We start from the raw sequence: 22,052 nt of genomic DNA, 5'->3' as shown, positions 1-22,052 counted from the left end.
AAGCCAGGGACGGTGCTCAGGCCCTGAATCCAAGGCCCAGGACTAGCCAAAAAAAAAAAAGATAATGCTATATTTTCATGAACACAACTTTTTAATGAAGTTATTTTCAGTTACCTAGTAATATGTGGAAAGAAAATCAACTTTTCCATATCCAACTTGCTTCCTGGATGTTTAGCTATAGGAAATATGTAAGTATACATTATAGAATCTGTAAAGCATAGTGACTTCCAAACAAATCTTAAGAATCTGGAGTCTTTTCGCCTAGTGTTTTCCCAGTGAGGATTGTTGATTCATTGCATGAGTCTTGAGAGTCTGGTCCAAGTTAGTCTATTCGGCAATATATTATATCAACTAGGAATTGAAATACAAAAGTCCCTGTTCCAGTGGATAATCAAATATCAGATGTTTTTACTGTCTTGTTTTACTTTTTTGATATTTGAGTTTATATATGTGAGAATACCTGAACACTATCAAATACTAATACTTTAGGTGTTTGTTGTTAGTATTATTATGAATTAATCACTTCACCCTTGCTGTGCACCTGTAATCGTAGCTACTCTGCCAACAAGGTATGTTGCTGTATATTACTGGGTCAAAAATTCTGTAAATCTTTTTTTTTTTTTGTGAGGCCTGGGGCTTGAACTCAGGGCCTGAGCACTGTCCCTGGCTTCTTTTTGCTCAAGTCTAGCATTCTGCCACTTGAGCCACAGAGTCACTTCTGGCCTTTTCTGTTTATGTGGTGCTGAGGAATCGAACCCAGGGCTTCACGCATGCTAGACAAGCACTCTACCGCTAAGCCACATTCCCAGCCCAATTCTGTAAATCTTTTACAATAAAGCAAAAGTGATATGATCATATGAGGACATCAATATTTACAATATTTCATATTCCCACCAAGATTAACTGCTGTGAAAACATTGTCTATTGGAAGACACATGTGTAGCCCTATGAGCTACATGGCAGATGCTGACTATGAGTGAAAACAAAGAAAATGAACAGTGAGGAAGTCTTTTGAGCCAGATACAGCATTACAGCAAAATATTGCAAACATTGCAGCTTAACTTCAAAACATACATCGCCACTAATGAGGTGAGAGCCCTGCATATTAATAAACCTACAGCTCCAGGCATAGCTATCATTACCCACATCAAACACAAATACAAGATTAACACCTATGCCATTTCTGTGGAGGATGTGAGAATGCCCTGGCAGTAACTGCTCTCACTCTTCCTGAGAAGCCAGAAATAAAGGAATGAGAATAGAATTTAAGAGTAGAAAAATAAAATAGAAATTAATCTATGGAGGCTTACTCAGATGCAGAATTTTGCAGGAGAAAACTTAGACAAAGTGTGTGTGTGTGTGTGTTTGTGTGTGTGTGTGTGTCTGTGTGTCTGTGTGTATGAGAGAGAAGGAGTTATCCATCTGTATTTATATGAGTCTGCTCGGGGTTACTTATCTCATAATAAAGCACCTTTGTAAAGAGGCAAGTCTCCCTAAATAGATTGGTGTTTAGACAAAGCCTTGTGGTGTCCACAAATGTACACATTTTACTTCTTACCCTGATTTGTATAAATCTGACATTACACATACCTCTACCCTCAGTGTACCTTAGATACCAAAGATTAAACAGCTATTTATTTTCTTTCTACTCCATTCCTGGCACTGTTTCAAGTACTTGCAATATATCAGTGGAATGAAATGGAAAGCAATAACTACAATAAGTATATTAGAAAATGCTTAGCTATAAGGAAAAAGGAAAAGTAGACCATGCATGAGCTGCAAAGCATAGGTTGCAGTATTAATCAAGTAGACCTCATACAGAAGATGATTTTGGAGTGAAGACTTGAAGGAAGAGTGGGGCTAGTCAAGTTGATATGTATGGGAACAGCGTACAAGCCAAGGGTGGGCCTGTGCTTGGAGTATTTATGGGCCAGCAAAGAGGTCAGCTTATCTGCAGCCAAGTGTATGGAATGCAGTTTACCCAGCTGTTACTAAGCTGTTTCAGTAATCAGGTGATTTTAGTGACCTAGATGAGGGAAATGAGTGTGAGGATGGGGAGAAGTGACCAGATTCTAAATATATTTTAAATGTAGGCTCAATTGAATTTCCTGGTGGATTGCTTATAGATTTTTAGACAGAGAGAGGAATGGATAGTGAGGTTACTTGAATTTTCAGCAATTTATTGTATGGAAAATGCTTACTATTGTTAGAAATGTCTCGGGACATTGGGGTGTCACATGAAAATAAGTACACTGATCCAAAAGGAACTTGGCAAGGCAGAATTTAACTTCAGCAGAAGAGTGTGCTACTGACAAGAAGGCAACTAAGCAAGCAAGCACAGAGGGTGGGCAGTTCGCCCAGGTTTTAGCTTTAATGCATTACTGACGTTTGTCAGTGATTGGTCAAAATTTAGGTTTATAATCTTGTATGATTGGAAGATAAAAGTTTATCTGATCAACTAAAACCAAGACACCCGACCCAAGACTTGCCAGCGAAACAATTCTTACTTTGCTGGTGCTCTACTACTTGCATCATACCTTCAGCTTGTAGAACAATGAGTCATAACAGGATGTGGCCTAATTAAAATTATAATATGAAGGCTACCCTTAAAATGGCAGTGCTTATGTCAGGCAACAATGTTGACAGAAAAGATTCTAACTCTTATAATTGCCCCTCTGTTGTTTTATGTTCTTTCTTCAATTCAGTAACATCCAGTAGGATAGTTTGATATGAAACAAGTGCTTGGTGAGAGGGTAGTTTCTAGTCATCTCTGAACAAGATCTCTTATGCAAGAAATGTAGCAACCAACCATAGTCACTACTCTGAAAACATTTACTAAAGAGGTAAATATAGACTACAGGATTTTTTTCCCATTTTTAAAAACATTGTTCCACTAAGCTAGTAACTAGATCATCTGCCCTCGAGTTTTCAGCTAACTCCAGGGTGGTCAATTCTTGGAAGGTATTTGTATACCATTGCGCTCTGAACATTGCATTTGGTGCCACCTTTTTTTTTTGCTAAGGTCTCTAGTATAGTTAACAAACCTCTGCTGATTATAATAAATGTACTCAATCCAAATGTACCACTGTTTTTTACAGTGAGCCACCAGCATAGACTGGATTTTAAACCTGCTGCTATCTGATTTCTCTCCTTCAATTCATTGAGAACCCCAATAATAGCTATGTAAGTAGTCGAATGACCCTCCCACAGACGAGGTTCCTCCCTACCTAGTGTCAGATGTCCATTGGAGACTATCAGCTTGACAAAATGCCTGGTTTGAAAGAGATAGCCAATTGAACCAAAGCACAGTTTCCACTCCCAATTGTCCGGTAGGGCTTCCAACAGTGGTCCTCCGCAATTCCACTAGGCAGCTACCCTGGTTATGGCTAGTGCTGAGTTCCCTTACTGCGTCAGGGCTAGCTTCTCAGAAATGCCAGTTCCCTCCACCACCACTCCCTCACACACCTAGAGAGGCCAGAGGTATAGTTAGCCTCTGGAGGGGGTGGGGCGGGCAGTGGGGGAGAGCTGTTTTTATAGAGTTTTTGGACTTAGATCCTTAATTGTTGGGAATAGCAGTGGCACAGCAAGTTTCCTCAGGCTATATCTTTCAGCTAGAGAGATCTCTTGTACTCTTGTGCCCATGGGGTCTGAGATCTGTACTAGCAGGAATGGGATGCTACTTGAGCCTTGGGCCTTTCTGCCGTGCAAGTATAACAGATGCTTTTATTCAATGTGTAGACAGAATATTTAATCCATTCCATCCACACGTTAGTTTCCCTGTATCCATTCTCAGTTGCTATGATTGCTGACTTGAATTTTGGGTCAGCTCCCAAGGCTGAGTTCCCAATCCCATATATCCTAGGATGGACTAGAGGAGCCCTCCAGACCTCAGAGCCAAGGATAGTCACCTTAAGGGGATTAGTGAGTAGGATTTTTGGTCTTGAAAGTTTCCCACACAGGATATCGATCCCCCCAAGGCAATGCCTGACAAACACCACACCGGCTGGGTGCTGCGAGACTGGGTCATGTCCATGACCAAGTTGATAGGCAACCCTCTTTCTGTAGCTTGGGGCTACCTCTCTAGAAGTATTTACAGGTTCAGAGAGTGAATTTAGCCCTTCTGACAGGAAGCCAAGGTGTCTCGACTTAATGGATCCAACTTCATTCTGCTTAGTCACGAGCAGGATTTGATGTGATACTTCCTGGGTGAAATCAATTTTATCCTACCAGTCTTAGGACATAGAATTAAGGTCAGTGAGGGTAAGCTGAGAAGGAAGGGTTTGAAAAAGGCCCCACAGTCTGAGAGATAGCAAAGTAGAGAAGAAATTCAGCACATAGTTGAGGCAACATTTTAGAACTTAAATACATTCCTTGTAGACAATATCTTAGCCTTTGCTGTTGATCTAACTTTGTCTTGTTTTTTCCAAATTAATACCTGAGTAAACACAAACAGTTTGCAGGTTTGAACTGACCAAGTATTTTTTGTTTTTGTTTTTGTTTTTGCCAGTTCTGGGCCTTGGACTCAGGGCCTGAGCACTGTCCCTGGCTTCTTTTTGCTCAAGGCTAGCACTTTGCCACTTGAGTCACAGCGCCACTTCTGGCCGTTTTCTGTATATGTGGTGCTGGGGAATCGAACCCAGGGCTTCAAGTATACGAGGCAAGTGCTCTTGTCACTAGGCCATATCCCCAGCCCCCTGACCAAGTATTTTTGTTGTTGTTGTTTTTTGGCCAGTCCTGGGCCTTGGACTCAGGGCCTGAGCACTGTCCCTGGCTTCTTTTTGCTCAAGGCTAGCACTCTGCCACTTGAGCCACAGCGCCCCTTCTGGCCGTTTTCTGTATATGTGGTGCTGGGGAATCGAACCCAGGGCCTCATATATACGAGGCAAGCACTCCCCAGCCCCTGGCCAACTATTAAGTAGACTGCTTAATTCAACCACAGTCAGATGGCTCCCATGTATCCAATTATCTGAGAAGAGGCATCCACACAAAGTTTATCACCTGCCTCAAAGGGAGTTTCTTGTAAGTCTGGTCTGACCATGTTTCTGTCAGGTCTAGGCAGACATGGTGAGTAGGATTTGACAGTTGCCCTCCCATTAAGAATTTGGCTGTGTTTAGATACCTATTTGAAGTATGAGTTACTCCTTTTTTTTGTTGTCTCCCTTGCCTCAGTTGTTGAGATCAATCTTGACTAACCTTAACTACTTCCTTTCTCAAAACCGTGTTCTCATACCTTCCCATATTTTTCCCTACTTACTGATTTCTCCTATTTAAGTTTATATTTTGAAATGACTCCCATTAAAAGCTTTACCTTTTTAAAAATAAAATACTCTGTATCCATGAAGAAAAGCAATCTTAAGCTGTTTTTCTGTGTTATATAATGATCTTTGTTTAAGACTCCTACATGGTCAATAACAAAACTTCAAAATCTTGTTTCTGTTTGAGTTTAAAACTGTTCCCTGGGGGAAGGGAAAGAGGGAGGGGGAGGGGGGAATGCGGGACCAAGTAACAAAGGGTACAAGAAATGTATCCTAATGTATGAAACTGTAACCTCTCTGTAATTCAGTTTGATTATATATATATATATATATATTTACACACACACACACACACAATAAGTTTTAGTTTCTGGAGAAGTAAAATATGCATAAAAAGTGAGCTCAGCCGTGTGCAGGTGGCTCATGCCTGTAATCCTGGCTACTCGGGAGGCTGAGATCTGGAGATCACAGCTCAAAGCCAGAGTGAGCAGGAAAAGTCTGTGAGATTCTTATCTCCAATTAGCTACCAAAAAGCTAGAAACGGAGCCTGTGGCTCTAAGTGGCAGAGTGGGAGCTTTAAGCACCAAAGTTCAAGGACAGTGCCCAGGCTCTGAATTCAAGCCTCAAGACTAGTACAAAAAAGAAAAACAAAAGTGAGCTCAAAAATGAAAATTGACCCCATTAAATTAGAGTAGCTCAGTCCTTTTTGTCAACATTCTCTCCAAGGGACTATCTGGTAAATGCCCTTAGCTTCACTTTCCTTGGTTCCCCTAGGCCGTGAATTCTTATTCCTCATTTTCAGCAGGTCCCTGTGACTTAAGTTTTTCTGTGTACTCAAACCCCCAGGGGGCACTGAAGGTTTCTTGCACACCAAGATTGCTTCCTCCATCTCCAGAGTTTCTTCCATCTCCAGAGTTTAGTTTACCAATAGTGGATCAGGACTCTGCTCTCACTCTATAGGCTGTCTTAGTTACACACATTCAACCCCTGGAAACAACCACCAAGACAATATGTATAGCCCCATTCTTTTCCTGTCTTAATCTGCACATGAGGTTACCTGGTTATTGGTGTGCCTGCTCGGGTTCTATCCTCCCTAACATTCGATTCCAGGTCCATTGTCAGCTTCAAGGGGAGGCTGCCACACCAGGGCAGCGGACATATCTCCTAAGGAGAGCCTCTGAAGACCCCCTTGGGTGACATGGAAGATCCCAGAAATGCCTTGAGTTATCGGTATGTTATATAGGAATAAAGACACCAACATGAAAGGAACTTGGCAAGGCAAAATTTTGCTTCTGCAGAAGGGTGTGCTAGCAGGAAGCCAAGTAGGCAAGCACACTAGGCAGTCAGTATGCCCCAAACCCAACTCCTCACTGCTCTTTGTTCTGATTGGTCAGAACTTAGGTTCACAACCTTGCATTGTTGGCTAGTTGTTAAAAATTTATTTGGCAATGCACTGGTGTCTCATCACACCTGTGAGCCTACTATTCAGAAGGCTAAGATGTGAAGATCACAGTTTTAATCCAACCCAGGCAGGAAAGTCTGCCAGACTTTTATCTCCTATTAACCACTTTTAAAAAGCAGGAGGTGGTGACTCAAGTGGTAGAGTGCTACCTTTTGGCAAAAAATCTCAGAAACAGAACCCAGGCCTTGAGTTCAGGCCCCAGGACTAGAACCAACAAAAAAAAAGCAAAATAAAACAAAAAACCTATGTTTATCTGAGCAAGCAGCCCAAACCAAGGATAGCTGGCCAAGACTTGTCAGAAAACCCATTCTTACTCAGCTAGCTCTTCATGGTTTCTGGCCCTTAGAAAAACAATTCTTATAATTAAAATAGCTTCTTGTAAAATGGCGGCCACCCCTAAAATAATGGTATTTATGTCAAGCATCCACTTTTGCCAGAAAAGATTCTAACTCCTACACTTTTTTTTGCATGTGTCTGAAGAAAAAACTCTGCTAAAACTAAGGAGAGAAATTCGTGGTAAGGTGAAGTGCTGAAAATAATATGGAACAGCAGAAATACAATGCAAAGTGGATAGTAGTTTGCCAACTACTCTACATTATCCAGCAATTCTACGCCTTTTTATTTGCCCAAGAATAATGAAGTAGATATCCACACAAAACACTTAGGGGCAACTGTTCACACTGGCTTTCTTCATAAAAAGCTTCAATTTCCAGCTGGAAATGACCAATATTTCTCTGGGCTGCTAAATAGGCAAACAAATTATGATGCCATGACTGAGCAATAAAGAGGAATAGGTGCTGGTGGCTCACACCTGTAATCCTAGCTGCTCAGGAGTTTGAGATCTGAGGCTCTCATTTCAAAGCTAGCCCAGGCAGGAACATCCTTGAGATTTATCTCCAAATAACCACCAGAGAAACAAGTAGCACTATGACTCAAAGTGGTAGAGCACTAGCCTTGAGCAGAAAAGCTCAGGAATAGTGCCCAGGCCCTGAGTTCAAGCCCCACAGCCAACCAAAGGGGAGGGGAGGGGAGGGTGGAGAATGAATTTCTGATACAGCAACAAGGATGGTTATCAACGATTGTATGCTAAAATAAGTCAGCCTCAAAGGACCACTTACTGTGTGATCGCAGTGATAGAACATTCTAGAAAAAGCAAAACTATAATGACAGAAAATACATTCATTCATGATAAGAGGCTTGAGGAATCTTTAGTGTGTTAAGAATGTTCCCCATCTTGATTTTAGTGCTGCTTACATGACTGTCCACAACTGTTAGAACACAGTGATCTATTATATCTGAAAAAAGTAAGTTTTATTGCATTTAAGGTATGCTTCAGGAAACCAGACACAAGGAAGACCCACTGCTCTGCTTTGGAGGGAAAAAAGTTTCCCCTGCCCAAATCAGAAACCATATTTTCAAAGTAGCATGGCCATTGTGTGAATCCTTGGCTCCTAACAAATTATCTGTAGATTTGGTCTGGCAATTTAGTAGCTTAGAAGCAAACCAACTAACCAGCAAGCCAGAATAACCCTTCATAATTTAAAGAACACCTGTAATGCCAGAATTATTTTTAAGAAAAAGTATTGAGCAGGGAAGGGTTAACTTGAGGTTGGCAACAGATTATTACTATTGCTATTATTACTACCTTCCACGGTAGTGTTAAAAGATTGTGTCTGAAAGTTAGGATTTCTGGCAAAGCTAAATTAGGAACAGGGCAAAGTGGTACAGCTCCTAGGAGTTGGAGTATAGCCTAGACAAAGTTAGCAGGCTGGCACCTCAGTAAACAAAGCCAAAAAGATCTGGGAGTGTAGAAGAATTGGTTGAGTGCTTGCCTGGCATGTGCTCAGCCCTAGGTTCAAGGCCCTGAGTTCAGTACCCCAGTACAGAGGGGAGAGGTTCTTTAATAAAAGGGTTGTGGGAAAGCATTACTACTGACAGAATATTAGCCTGATTAATGTTAAATAATATCTGATGAAATGTAATTTCTATAAAACTTGTGCAACGATCTCTTTTGCAGAGTTCTGTGAAGCTGATACTTTGTTATATTGAGTTTTGAAATAATCTAAACCAATTGTTTGGCTTTCTGGAAGACACGGTTTTCTAAAAGGACTGGTTAGTGTTTGAGTGATCCAAGGCAATTTAAAGGAGTCATCCCCAGTTGGTTTTATGTTGCCATGGGTAATGATGGGAGAGCTGGATGTGGGAGCTCTCTTCTCTGAGCTCTGAGACTGCTTAGTCAGAAGGATCTGGAAGGAGGTGTTTATGCTGAGCAATTATTAGTGGTGAGAATCCTTTAGATACTATCCTTTGAATGTAAATATTCATACATACCAGTTCTATAGCATATATAGTATTTGTGGTTTGGGGGGGTGGGTAGGAGGTGACTTCGCCCATTAACTGAAGTAGACAAACTAGTTTTTCTTTTTCCATATTTAATAGAAGTTTGTGTGTTTCTTTTGTGCCATTCCTGGGGCTTGAACACAGGGTCTGAGTACTATTCCTTAGCTTTTTTGCTAAACAGCTACACTTCTGGATTTTTGGTAGTTAATTGGATATAAAAGTCTCACAGGCTTTTCTGCCTGGATTGGCTTAGAACCTTGATCCCCAGATCTCAGCCTCCTGAGTAGCTTACAGGCGTGAGCCATCAGCTTCCAGGATAGAAATCTGTTTTCCTAACTGAAGGAATTGAAGGAAAAGAGAATTGGAATGCCCAGGTCTATTTGTCCATGGTAATCGTCTTGCAAGTGTCACATGTCTCTGCCTCTTTATTGTGTGAAAAAGGAAAGCCAAATGTTACATCCTCTAGACAATAACTGCCATTTAGGATGGCTAATTATGCTACTTAATTTTATTTAAGGCTTTTGCAAGAATATTTGGATGACCTAGCCTTTATTATGTGATCAAGTGATTATATAACTTTTATATTGCATTGTGGTTTTCTATTAAGTGCATTCCTGTTGTGCATAGATGAATTTGTAATACAAAATGTCAACAGTGTCTATATTTAATTGTACCTGCTGTTCTTATTCATTAGAATGCAGTCCCCAAGAAATAACTAGATAGATATATTGGCTGTTGTGTTTTCATAACACAATTAGACATAATGAAAGATTCTTGCTGAAGCACCCTGCACAGTGGTAGGAGAGGTTACCATGAATGTGGATCTGCTGATATATCCTCCTGCTCCAGGTGGACTGGGTAGCTTCCTGGCATTCAAGAAACTGTAGCCAGGGGCTGGGAATATGGCCTAGTGGCAAAGAGTGCTTGCCTCGTATACATGAGGCCCTGGGTTCGATTCCTCAGCACCACATATACAGAAAATGGCCAGAAGTGGCGCTGTGGCTCAAGTGGCAGAGTGCTAGCCTTGAGCAAAAAAGAAGCCAGGGACAGTGCTCAGGCCCTGAGTTCACGGCCTAGGACTGGCCGAAAAAAGGAAACTGTAGCCAGGCAGTGGTGGCTCATGCCTTGTAATTCCAGCTATTCAGGAGGCTGAGATCTCAGAATTGAGGTTTGAAGCCAGCCAGTGCAAAGGTGAGAGATACCTACCTCCAGTTAAACAGCAAAAAGCCAGAAGTGGCTGGGCACCCGTGGCTCAGCCTGTAATCCTAACTACTCAGGAGGCTAGGATCTGAGGATTGCAGTTCAAAGCCAGCCCAAGCAGGAATGTTTGTGAGACTCTTATTTCCAATTAACCACCAGAAAACTGGAAGTGATGTTGTAGCTCAAAGTGTTACAGCACTAGCTTCAAGCAGAAAGAACTAAGGGCACTGTCAGTGCCCAGACCCAGAGCCCTGGGACAGAGCCCAGGCCCTGAGTTCAAGCCCCATAACCAATCAAAAAAAATTTTTTTAATGCTCCAGAAGTGGGGGTGTGGCGCAAGTGTTAGAGTGCCAGCCTTGCGCAAAAAAGCCAAGAATCACGGGGCCCCAGGACTGGAACCCAAAAAACAGGAAGGAAAAGCAGATCGCTGTAATTGGTTGAGGAAGAACATTGGGTTTAGTTTTTCTTTATCATGCCACAATTGAAGTTAATGCCACATTTTTAAACAACTTGAGTTCTTTCTTTTCTTTTTTAAGTGGATTTCATTCAGAGTTTTAACATGCCTATTTTGAAGAGCATTCCATGAGTCTTACACCTGAAAGTGCAAAGCAGATTGAATATTTTAAACAAAAAATAGAGACCAAAAAAGAGAAGTAGGAGATCTCCCCAGCACTTGATGTGAGTCAGCCAACTCAAGCACGAAATCCTCAATTGTGTGCTTTTCCTTTCCTGACAGAGAGAACACATTAGGATATACAAAGTCCAGGTTTCCTTTACAACAAATCCTACCAGGAAACTTCCATGTGAGACTCTTACACAGAGCACATTGAGTAACAAACTCCAACTGTAGTTTTGCTAAAGGGCTTTCTTTTATTTAACTTTTAAACAGCCCACTGGGCCCCAAGCCAAGTCCTGACTGAGGAAACCTCCCACCTTGCACCCTGATTGTACTGTGGGTGAAGGTTAGTGGGCAGAGGCTGGGCAGTGGGTGGAAAATCCCATTGTGAAGAGCTGTGGTTAAGGACATGCCCCTGAGGGCTCTGCCTTTATTTTCTTAGAAAGCTTCACCTTGATGCTATATTTGGGCTCTTTGGCTAATTGAGGCAGTTCATTCAAAGTTACACTTTCTGGCATGAGGCAGTTGTGGGTGCTGACATGAGTTGTCTCAACATGATACCAATTTCCACAGTCAATTTGGTCAATTCAGTGGAAGGGAAGAAAAAAAAAATAAAACAGCCTGAAAATCAGTCAGAACAGTTACTGGAGGTTATTGTAGCAGCTATGGTTGGTTGACTGAATTTTTCATGTTTGAACCAGTTTTCATATTTTGTAGGCACAGTCTTGGCCATTTGGGGAAATAAGCTTAAATATACAAAAGTGACACTTTAAAATCAATTTCTTCATGTATGATCATGGTTACTGATGCCTTGTAGTACATACCATTTTAAGAAGAAATAGCTATTTACTGTTTACATGTATTATTGAATACATATGCTGCATATTTGTTATATGTACACAGAATAGGAAAGTGACCAAAGTATCTAAAAAGATCTGCAGAACTATGTATTATCAATTAGTTTGTTAGTAGTGTTAAGTGATACATTAGCCTGTATTTTGAGACCCTTTTAAATCTTTATAAGGAATTTACATGTTGTAAAATTCACCTATCTGATTCAGTGATTTTAAGCAATTTTAGAGTAGTGCAGGCATCACTACTAGTTCCAGATCTAGTTCCACGTCTAGTTCCAAAACATTCTTACTGCCCTACAAGAGCCCTTGTACCCATTGGCAATCAGTTCAGTCTATCCATAGTCCCTATTCCCAGTCTTAGGAAAAACTAATCTATTGTTTAACTTCCCAGATTAGCCTTTTCTGGAAATTTTATACTAATAGAACCATACAATATGAAGTCTTGTGCGTAACTTTTCTCAATTAGCATAATGCTGTGTTTTAATTGGAGCGCGGGGCGGGGGACTGTTGGTATTACTAAGAATTTAATTCAAGACCTCACATTTGCTAGGCAGGAGCTCTACCACTTGAGCTACACTTCCAGTTTCTTTTACGTTGATTGTTTTTGAGGTTGGGTCTCTTAAGTGTCTTTGTGCTCCTGGTGGCTTTGAACCGAACTGTGATTTTCCCTAATCTCCACAGCCCAAGTAGCTAGGATTCCAGGCTTGAGTGATTGTACCTGGCTAGCATAATGTGTTTGTGGGTGATGGAATATTGTGACATTTGTCAGAACTCTGTTCCTTTTTATTGGTCATATCTTGACTATCCATTTACTAGTAGAGGGACATTTAGAATTGTATCTAGTAAAAGAGACTACTGTGACTTATGCTACTATTAAGATACACATCTTTTGCCTGCATTTGTTGAATAGACACTACAGAATTAGTATTTTTCTTTAAATATTTGTAATGTCATTCAGACAATTTAGTATATATGAGTTTTAAGAAGGACTCCCCCCCTTTTTTTGTCTGTCATGAGGCTTGAACTTGGGGCCTGGGCCCTTTTTTTCTCAAAGCTAGTGCTCTACCACTTTCAACCATACCACCACTTCCAGTTTTATGGTGATTAATTGAAGATAAGAGTCTCGTGGACTTTCCTGCCCGGCCTGTCTTTGAACTTCGATCCTCAAATCTCAGCTTCCTAAGTAGCTAAGATTACAAACATGAGCCATCAGCTCCTGGCAAGAAGGAGACATTTTACATTATAATTAACTGGTGTTTCATGCTTTAAGAGTGACCACAAAACTTGTAGGGAAGATTCTGTTTGTTTGGCTTTGTTTGTTTAATTCTGGGGGTCGTAGGTTTTAACGCAGAGCCTCATGTTTACCAGGGAGGTAGTCTGCCACTTGAGCTATGACCCCAGCCCTTTTTGTTTTATTTTTCAGAAAGGGTCTGAAGTTTCTGTCCAGGGTCAGACTCAAACTGTGATCGTCCTACCAATGTCTTCCTTTGTAGCTGGGCTCACAGGTCACATGGTCAGCTTATTCATTGAGATGAGGCCTCACTAACTCTTTGCCTGGGATAGCCCCCAACTATTGTCCTCATCTCTTCCTCCTAAGTGACTGGGATTATTACAGGCCTGAGTTACTACAACCACCCCTCCTACCCCTCCACCCCCGGATCTCACTATGTTGCCCAAGCTTGTCTTTAACTAGAGGCTTGAGTGGTCCTCACAACTCCTTCTAAGTACCTGGGACTACATGTGTGTACCTCGCTTGCTAAACGATATGGCTTATATTTAGTTTTTTTTGTTTTGTTTCTGGCTATTACCAGGGTTTGAACTCAAGACTTTGCACTTTGCACAGGTTACTTATTTCAGGAGTGCTCTATTGCAGAGTCATATCTTCAGTCCTGCTTACTGTGTTTATTTTGGAGATGGAGTCTCATGAACTTTTCTGCCTTCAAACCACAACACTTTTTTTTTGCCAGTCCTGGGCCTTGGACTCAGGGCCTAAGCACTCTCCCTGGCTTCTTTTTGCTCAAGGCTAGCACTCTGCCACCTGAGCCACAGCACCACTTCTGGCCTTTTGTATATATGTGGTACTGAGGAATCGAACCCAGGGCTTCATGTATACAAGGCAAGCACTTTTGCCACTAGACCATATTCCCAGCCCCAAACCACAACACTTTAGATCTGAGTCTTCTGCGTAGCTAGAATTATAGTTGTAAGCCACTGGAGTCAGGCATGTTTAATTTTTAAGGGCATTCTGAGCCTGAGCTTTGTTTAGCATAGTCTCCTGTAGAAAAGCTATATTTATTCCTTAGCATGGTCTAAGATCCTATTTGTAAATTCTTAACATTCTTCCTACTCCTTGGTATTTTTCTACTCTTCTGAGCACTTTACGTTATTGGACAGAACTCCATTAGAAACACCTATTATCTACTTGGGATGATGCAGTTACAGTTCAGATTTGTGACATCATCATAAAAAAAACCCCTATGAAATCTTACTGAAAAAATGAGGAAGTATTATGACAAGAGAAACATACTGTGATTGAATACTCTTGTTTGATCTCAGTTGAACAACACTTGCCATTCAGAAAGATGACAAGCTATATGTAGCCAGTGTAATGAATGTTAATATCCCTTAGCATTTGGATGTGGTCCAGTATAATATATGCCAGATTCTGACTTTCTACAGTTTGAGTCATTGTCATTACCAGTTCTACAAAGCAATAGCTTAAATATACATAGTCCATTCTGGCTTGCAAAATGTTTTTCCCTTTCATTTGATTCATTCAACAACTAATTGGGCACTAGCTCTGTGCCAGACACAGTACCATCCACACTCTCACTTCATTCTCAGAATAACTTGGTCAATGTAAGAAGATCACTCACTACAAGCTGATCTTTCTGAACTGACGGTTGTCAGTGATCATTCAAAGTTGTTTTGTGGATCAAGGGGAAGTATGCATACTTAGAACTGAATGTGTGAGTACACATGTGCACATGCATATTCTTATGTGACCAAAGCACATGACTTGCCCTATCTCACAGTCCATAGGCAGGGCTGACTCAAGAATCTTAGATTCAATTCGTAAAATAACTCCCTATGTGTCCTGCTTCCCCTGAAAGGATCTGACCAACAGTGATCTATTCTGAGTCCTCTACAAACCTAGTCTAATTAGATAATGACTTATTTCTAGGATGGAAGGAAATGAAGAGTCACTGATATTTAATAATGGGTCACTTACATGGGATATTGTTTTTCTTTTCTCCAACATGATATTAACTTCTTGCCTTGAAGATCAAATTCAACCAAACTTCAAATTAAGAAACAGCAAGGCATGATATGTCATACTTAATGCTAAAGGAGATTAAAGTTAATTTGGCTTTTCACTAAAGGCTCTTGTAGAAGAAGCATATTTCTCTTTAGTGGGATGAAAAGAACCTGCAGTTCCCTGCTTCTACATACCTCATTTGTATTTTCTTTAGCTCCGTTAAACCAAAGCTGTACCATTTATTTAAACTTACTTGCCTCAATAAAACTAATTGATAAACCCTAATAATTAATGGCCTGAAGTAAACCAAAATGACTTACATCTGCCCTGATGATTCCTACTTATAGTGACTCACTTTAATGACTCATCTTTTCAGTGCTTTGCTTACAGAAAAAAGCCTGTGATGGCTCTCTGTGAGCTGAATGCTGTCAATTACTATTTGTTTACCACAATTTGATATTGCATTAAAATAAGCATAGACATAGCTATCTCCTTGAAAGTAATATTTCTGCGTAGTCAGATGTGCTATTGGCTACGCTTTTGGAAAGGAACCAAAAACACAACAACAACAAAAAAAATCAAATCAGCTCAGTAATCCTGAAGCTATTCTTGAGTAGTAGAATTGGCATGTTTTAAATGAAAACTAGAATGTCAACAAGCCTCCACCTTAAGCTGGATATTATATGCAAGATAAAAGGAAAACAAGAGGATTGTGCTTAGCTCAATACTCAAAGGAATTCTCTGCTTCAATTTTTTTTTTTTTTTTTTTTTTTTTTGGCCAGTCCTGGGCCTTGGACTCAGGGCCTGAGCACTGTCCCTGGCTTCTTCCCGCTCAAGGCTAGCACTCTGCCACTTGAGCCACAGCGCCGCTTCTGGCCGTTTTCTGTATATATGTGGTGCTGGGGAATCGAACCTAGGGCCTGGTGTATCCGAGGCAGGCACTCTTGCCACTAGGCTATATCCCCAGCCCCTCTGCTTCAATTTTTGACAAATTCAGATTTCAATGAAGTCCTAATATAACTTATAATCCTATTCATCTTAAATGTAATTCAAGATGGCTTATAATGTAAGATCAAAACAATAAGTAAGAGACAGAGCTGGGTACCAGTGGCTCATGTGTGTAATCCTAGCTACTCAGGAGGTTGGGATCTGAAGATCCAGCTGAGACAGAAAAGTTCTTATCTCCAGTTAACCAGAAAAAAAAAAAAAGGAAGTGGAACTTCCAGCTGGTGTTTTCCTCATATAGTGTATAAATTTCTTTAGTAGCAATAGAAACTACTTTCTGCCCATAATGAAAAATACCACTCTTATAGCTTAGTTGATTCCCTATTGACAATAATAATACTCTACAGATTGTTGGCAATTTGAAAGTGATTTTACATTTGTTTCATCTAATCCTCACTGCTTTTTGAGATTGACATAGGAAATTTTCCTTTCTGACGGAGTAGAAGTGAAATGTCTCATACTAAGTCCAAAGGCACAGGCCAAGTTATGGCAGAGTCGAAATGACCGAAACAAAGCAGGGTACGTAATCCTATTAGAGGCTGAGATCGGAGGTTTGAAGCCAGCCCAGCAAGAAAGTCTACAATTAACCACAAAAAAAAAACTGGAAGTGGAAGTGTGGCTCAAATGGTAGAGTACTGGCCTTGAATGAAAAAGCTAAGGACAGCGCTCAGGCCAAGTTCAAGCCCTGGGACTGGTACCAAAAAAACAAAAAACCAAAGACTAGAACAGATTATCTTGTCTCCTTGCTGAATTCGTTGGCATTGTTTAAAGGGATATTGTGTTCAAATGGACACCTCAGCATTGCTGCACCACCCTTTTCTTGAGTAGAGATGCATTTGGGGAATATTTCCATATATATCAGGGCAACAGTAAATGACAATATATGATAAGGTGCCTGACTCATTGCCTATTACATCATGACTAGAGAATAATAATTGTTAGTTACTGACTTTGAACTTAAAATATGAATTAAGTATCTACTCCTTATAAAGTAGTTTGGACCAATTTGTAAGGGGGAGGGTGGAGGGGAGATTAACTCATTTGAAGTTTTTCTTTTCAAATATTACATTTAAAAATTACAACTTTTCTTATTCACATTCAAGGGTAGGTAAGGGTTGTCTGTCCTGGGCCACTTTTGCCATCAGAGATGAGGTGTGGAAGCCCGTGCTACAGTGGGTTCACGCAAGTGTAGGGTGTTTTCTTGCTTGGGTGGTTTTTGTGGCCTCCCTGAGTTCCAGAAGCAGTTCGTTGCTGTCCCTCATCAGGCATCACAGAAGCCCTTTGTGCCATTATGTACCCACTGACAGCTCTGCAACAGCTATGTCAGTTCCTTTGTTAAGTGTAATGACAGTCAAAAACGATGTTAGGGCAGGAAAGAATGAGTGAAGTCCAATGGTAAGGGCCTATATGGTATGCATACACATATTTTAGATTATTTTCTGTCATTATCTGAAGTAGCATTTGAAATGTGCAATACAGCAAATAGTGATAGTGTGTGTATGTGTGTTTTCTTTGTTTCATTCTGCTGTTAAAAGCATATAAGAATGGTCCTCTTTCTTGTTGGCTTTGCTGTGACCTTACTACTTCTTAGGTGGGTGGGGTAGTTTGTTGGTAATAGGTAGAGAGTGAAACTAGTCTTTCTATGCAAATTACTTGCAAGATTACATTTTCTTATCTATTTACTTTTTCTTAAACCCAGGGATGGGATTATGGATATATTTTATGCTGTCGGAATATTTAATTGGGCTTGAATTTGAAATAAACTCTTGACTTCTATAGAAGTCGCTGGGAGGGGGTGAGTTAGGACTTTACATTTGCCTCCAGATAAGAAACTTTGGAGTATTTGTGGTGAAAATTTGGGGGTGAGCAGATTATATCATTTCTGCAGTATGGTGGTGGTAGTAGTGGTGATGGTAGTAGTGGTGGTGTGTGAGTGTGTGTAAATGTGTATGTGTGTGAGAAAGAGATTTTTTTTTTTGAAACAGGCATTGAGGAATCAGTTATGTGGCCTTTTTGGTCTTTTTTTTTTTTTTTTTTTTAGATGTGAAGCCCTCCAATATGCTTGTAAACACCAGAGGGCAGGTGAAGCTGTGTGACTTTGGAGTGAGCACTCAGGTAGGTCTCTCCACGGTGCTATCCCTTCCTCCTTCATGTCCACCTTTTCTTTTCAATCTTCCCTAGGGCTTAAAAAAACAAAACACCTAACCACCAGACAAACAGAAAGTCTACCTCTTTCCCTGGACTGGGAGTGTGTTGTTCATTTTTAATCTCTAAGCGAGTTTCCTTCATCAGAATATGATTGTTCATTGTTTAATGACAGTAAAAACTGCTGATATTGTAATTACTACTTCCGAATAGCAAACTTCATTGATATGCAGCTTTGATATGAAAGCGTTTTGGCCAGACAAAAGGGAGGGCAGAGTGGGAGCTGTGCCTAGGGAGCCCAACTGGCCCACAATAAAAATTAATACTGGGAGCAACAATAGTGGAGAGCCATTACAATGTGCAGCACAAATTTTAATTAATTTCCATTTTGGGCCTCCCCTGAGGACCCCGGTGATAGTGACCTATGAGCGTGCTGTGATGTTGATTTGAATTGCAGCCACCTTTCCTCCCAGCCAAACATGAAGACCAAAGCGAAGGTCATCGCTGTATTATGAGTTGTCAGAGTCTGTTATCCCTCCAGCGTATTTAGCGTTCATTTCATTCTAGTAATGCATGGGGCTTCATTCACATTTTGAGCCATCTGACTAAAAAATTCTACTTCAAAATTGACTTTTTATATCAGGCGGGTTTGGGGTACTAAAGCGTTTAAGCATCCTGCTTAAGTGAATTGTTTAAGGTTATCTGCTATAAACTGTAATGCTGTTCTTGTTTAAATTGGAAATCACATTCAAAAGAAAAGAGAGATTTAATCATTTTTAATGCCTTTCTAGATAAATTTGTTCCCTTTTACATAATTTTTAGTTGATTTGTAGGAATGATGATTGTAGGTTAAATGAGGAATAATTGCCCATTTTATTTCCACATTATCTTTATATTGTTCTGACAAACTGTTTTGTCTCATAGCTGGTGAATTCTATAGCCAAGACGTATGTTGGAACAAATGCTTACATGGCGGTAAGTAAACTTATGCAAAAATAACATTTAAAACCAACATCTTTATCTTTATGTACTTTGGTAATGTACAGTTCTTGAATTAATTCCCCAGCCTTAGCTGAGCAGATCATAGATTACAAAGTCAATCCAGTCAAGATCCAATTTTTAAATCTCAGGAAGCCATGAGGATTTATAGGGGAGCTATCAACTTATCTGACTCCGTTGGCTTCACTGGTGTAAGTGTGAAATCTCTGCAGACTAGTTTTCTTTGTTCATTTGTTTTGTGTTTTGAGCAGTACTGGGGTTGAAACTCAGTGCTTTACAATTAGCTAGACAAGTGTTTTATCACTTGAGCCAAGTCTCCAGCCATTTCAGATAGAATCGTGCATTTTTGCCTAGGGCTGGCTGGCCTCAGACTCTCATCCTTCCCCCTTCTACACCTCTTGAGCAACTGGGATTATAGGTATGCGCCATCATGCCCTGCCAAAACCTCTTCATTTTTATAAAATAATTTTATGATGGTGTTGTTGTATAAAGAGCTTACCATTTCATAAGTCAGATAATAAGTTCAGATGCTTTTTGAACCTCGTCACCCCTGCCTTTGCCTTCCCCCAGTTTCTTCCTCACATCCCTGCCTACAAGTTGCATAGTTCATTTCCACCTAGTATATATACTGACTACACTGTATTATGACACCATCTGTTTACCCTTCCTCCTTCCATTTTTACGTCCCCCATTTTGCCCCCCCCCGGCAAAAAAAAAAAAAAAAAGCAAAAGCAACACCACCACTACCACAAAAACCCTATGTTTTCATTTCCTGGAATTAGTTTTGATAAATAATATTTTAAATGTTCATAAGAGTTGCACCTTTGGGGCCTCCCCTAAGAGTATCCTATCCTCCTTCACTCTGCAAAAACCTCTTCATTCTGAAGTTTAGTCCTGTAGTAATATGGCACTTTATAACATATTGGCTATTTTTTCCACACTGATTATTTAATTACCCAAAAGTATACAAAGACGTCAATCAGCAAGATTGTTGTGTTTTTTTCCCAGAAATACAAACCAGTTTTGTTACTAGATCAAAATTAAATTACTGATATAGCCAAATCTTATTTCTGGATCTCTGAATGGGTTTTGCAGGCAATTCTCTTTAGAATTTCTACCTGTATATTGTTAAATGTGTGTAGCAGTTGTAATACTATTTACTTAGTTACACTGAACTAAACTTGCCAATAATAAAAGGTAGAGGAAAATCTTTTTCTTACCCTTTGAATAAAAGAAGTCATTTCTGTCAATAAAAATACTTTATTTCATTGGTTTACTTTAGTTCATTGGTTTATACATCACTCCGAGAATGGGAGGATAAAAGGGCAAGCAGAAACTTATTACCTACTGTCATTTTGGAGCAAAGTTCTTATTTCAAAGTTATAGGATGAATTTTTACAAGAACCCTCTAGATTGATTTAGTTAACCTTTCATTTCAATAGCCCTTGTTTATATTGTATAAAAAGACAGTTTAAGTCTGAATAGAACGATCTTGTTTTTGTTTTTTGTTCACCTATTATCTTGATTAAAAGATTCTAATATGATAAGTCCTAGGTCTTCTCACAACAGTATAAAACATTTTTCTTCCATTCAGATATCAGAAAACTTAAGGTTTTTTTGTTGTTGTTGTTGTTTGTTTTCTAAGCAAAGTTGGGGGGAAAAAAAGATTAACCTTGAAATCACCTTATCTGCTTTTGGAAACCTAAATTTTCTTCTGGGCTCTCCTTAGATGAGATTGGAGAGCTACCTCTGTAGTTAACACAGCCTTGCTGAAGGCTGGATTCAGCCTTTAAAAGAACAAGAAACACTGTGATTTAAAAAGAAAAACTATCAGTGAAACAACTTGCCAACTACCCATCATGTTCTTAGTAGCTTCAAATTGTTCTAATAATTAAACCACATTATATTTAAATGTGAAAATCCAGATTACAGTTGTTTTTCCCTGGTGGACATTAGAGAAATTACTTTTTTTCCCTTTTGTTTATGGATAAATGTGATGTGAGTATCAGTTAATTGAAAATGGGAGGATTAAAATTAGGAAATGTTCACTCCAATTGGCAAAGGTAAAAATTGCTTTGCTTCTTTGGTGAGTTAATTGTCATTATCAACTTTGTAATTTAAGCTGTAAAAAGAATAAACTACTGAGGAAGAAAACAATAATAGCCTAATAGTAATAGCAAGAGCTTTGTTTACTTTAGTAAGCCAAGTACTTACCTAGACTGTGGGAGATTAAAGGTTGGAGGTAGAGGATCTTGGCCCTGACTTGCTTGGGGTATTAACCCATGCCTTCTGTCTGCTGGCAATCTCTTGAGGGAGACAGCTTGGGCTTTTGGAGTTTTTTAAGCCACAACTGGACTTCATTTTAGCTGGTCTAGTTTATAATTTTGAATCGCACATGAATATCTATGCCAAGTGTTAGAGAACTACAGCCCTCAGTCTGTTTTTGTAAGTAAAGTTTTATTGGAATGTGGCCATGGCCATTTGCTTATGTGTTGGGTATGGCCGCTGTCATACTCTGGTGGCAGGGTTGAACAGTTGTGACAGTTGCTAGAGACCATATGGACTACAAAGTGAAAAATATTTACTATTTGGCCCTTTACAGAAACAATTTTGCCAATCCCTTGCCTATGACAGTGAAAGCAATACTGAAACCTTTGGGTAAATCAGCAAGTGTTGACTGAGCCCCCCCAGTGCTACTCTAGGATGGTATAAGAACTTTGCAGTGAAGAGAAGACACAAGCAAAACAGAAAACATGTATGACAGCCATGAATGTGACCTAATAAAGTCCTAAGCTGTCTTCTTACTTGAGAAAGTAAGAAGGTGTACCGTGTACACATGGTGATTCAAGAGCTGTGACAAGGGCTCTTAGAAAAGAGCGGGCAGAAGCATGCTGGGAAAGGTTGAGCAGACACTCAA

The 22,052-nt window shown here is 40.0% G+C and overlaps 1 protein-coding gene and 1 long non-coding RNA gene across 3 annotated transcripts in view; both read left to right on the top strand.

Annotated features, from left to right (window-relative positions):
* Map2k5 (mitogen-activated protein kinase kinase 5) overlaps window positions 1-22,052 on the top strand; it is a 251,656-nt gene that overhangs the window by 121,131 nt on the left and 108,473 nt on the right. For both annotated transcript variants that reach the window (XM_048332406.1, XM_048332405.1), the window contains exons 14-15: window positions 18,033-18,106; window positions 19,061-19,111. In XM_048332406.1, the coding sequence (XP_048188363.1) occupies window positions 18,033-18,106; window positions 19,061-19,111 (125 nt within the window). The remainder of the gene's footprint in view (window positions 1-18,032; window positions 18,107-19,060; window positions 19,112-22,052) is intronic.
* On the top strand, window positions 831-12,082 carry LOC125340651. Its single transcript, XR_007208795.1, has 4 exons — window positions 831-843; window positions 6,762-6,767; window positions 10,604-11,219; window positions 11,267-12,082. It is a non-coding gene; the product is annotated as an uncharacterized LOC125340651 (long non-coding RNA).

The sequence above is a fragment of the Perognathus longimembris genome, chromosome 23 (genome assembly GCF_023159225.1).
Source record: "Perognathus longimembris pacificus isolate PPM17 chromosome 23, ASM2315922v1, whole genome shotgun sequence".
Lineage (NCBI taxonomy): Eukaryota > Metazoa > Chordata > Mammalia > Rodentia > Heteromyidae > Perognathus > Perognathus longimembris.
The sequence above is the reverse complement of the archived record's forward strand: the minus strand, read 5'-3'. Positions and strand labels throughout refer to the sequence as shown.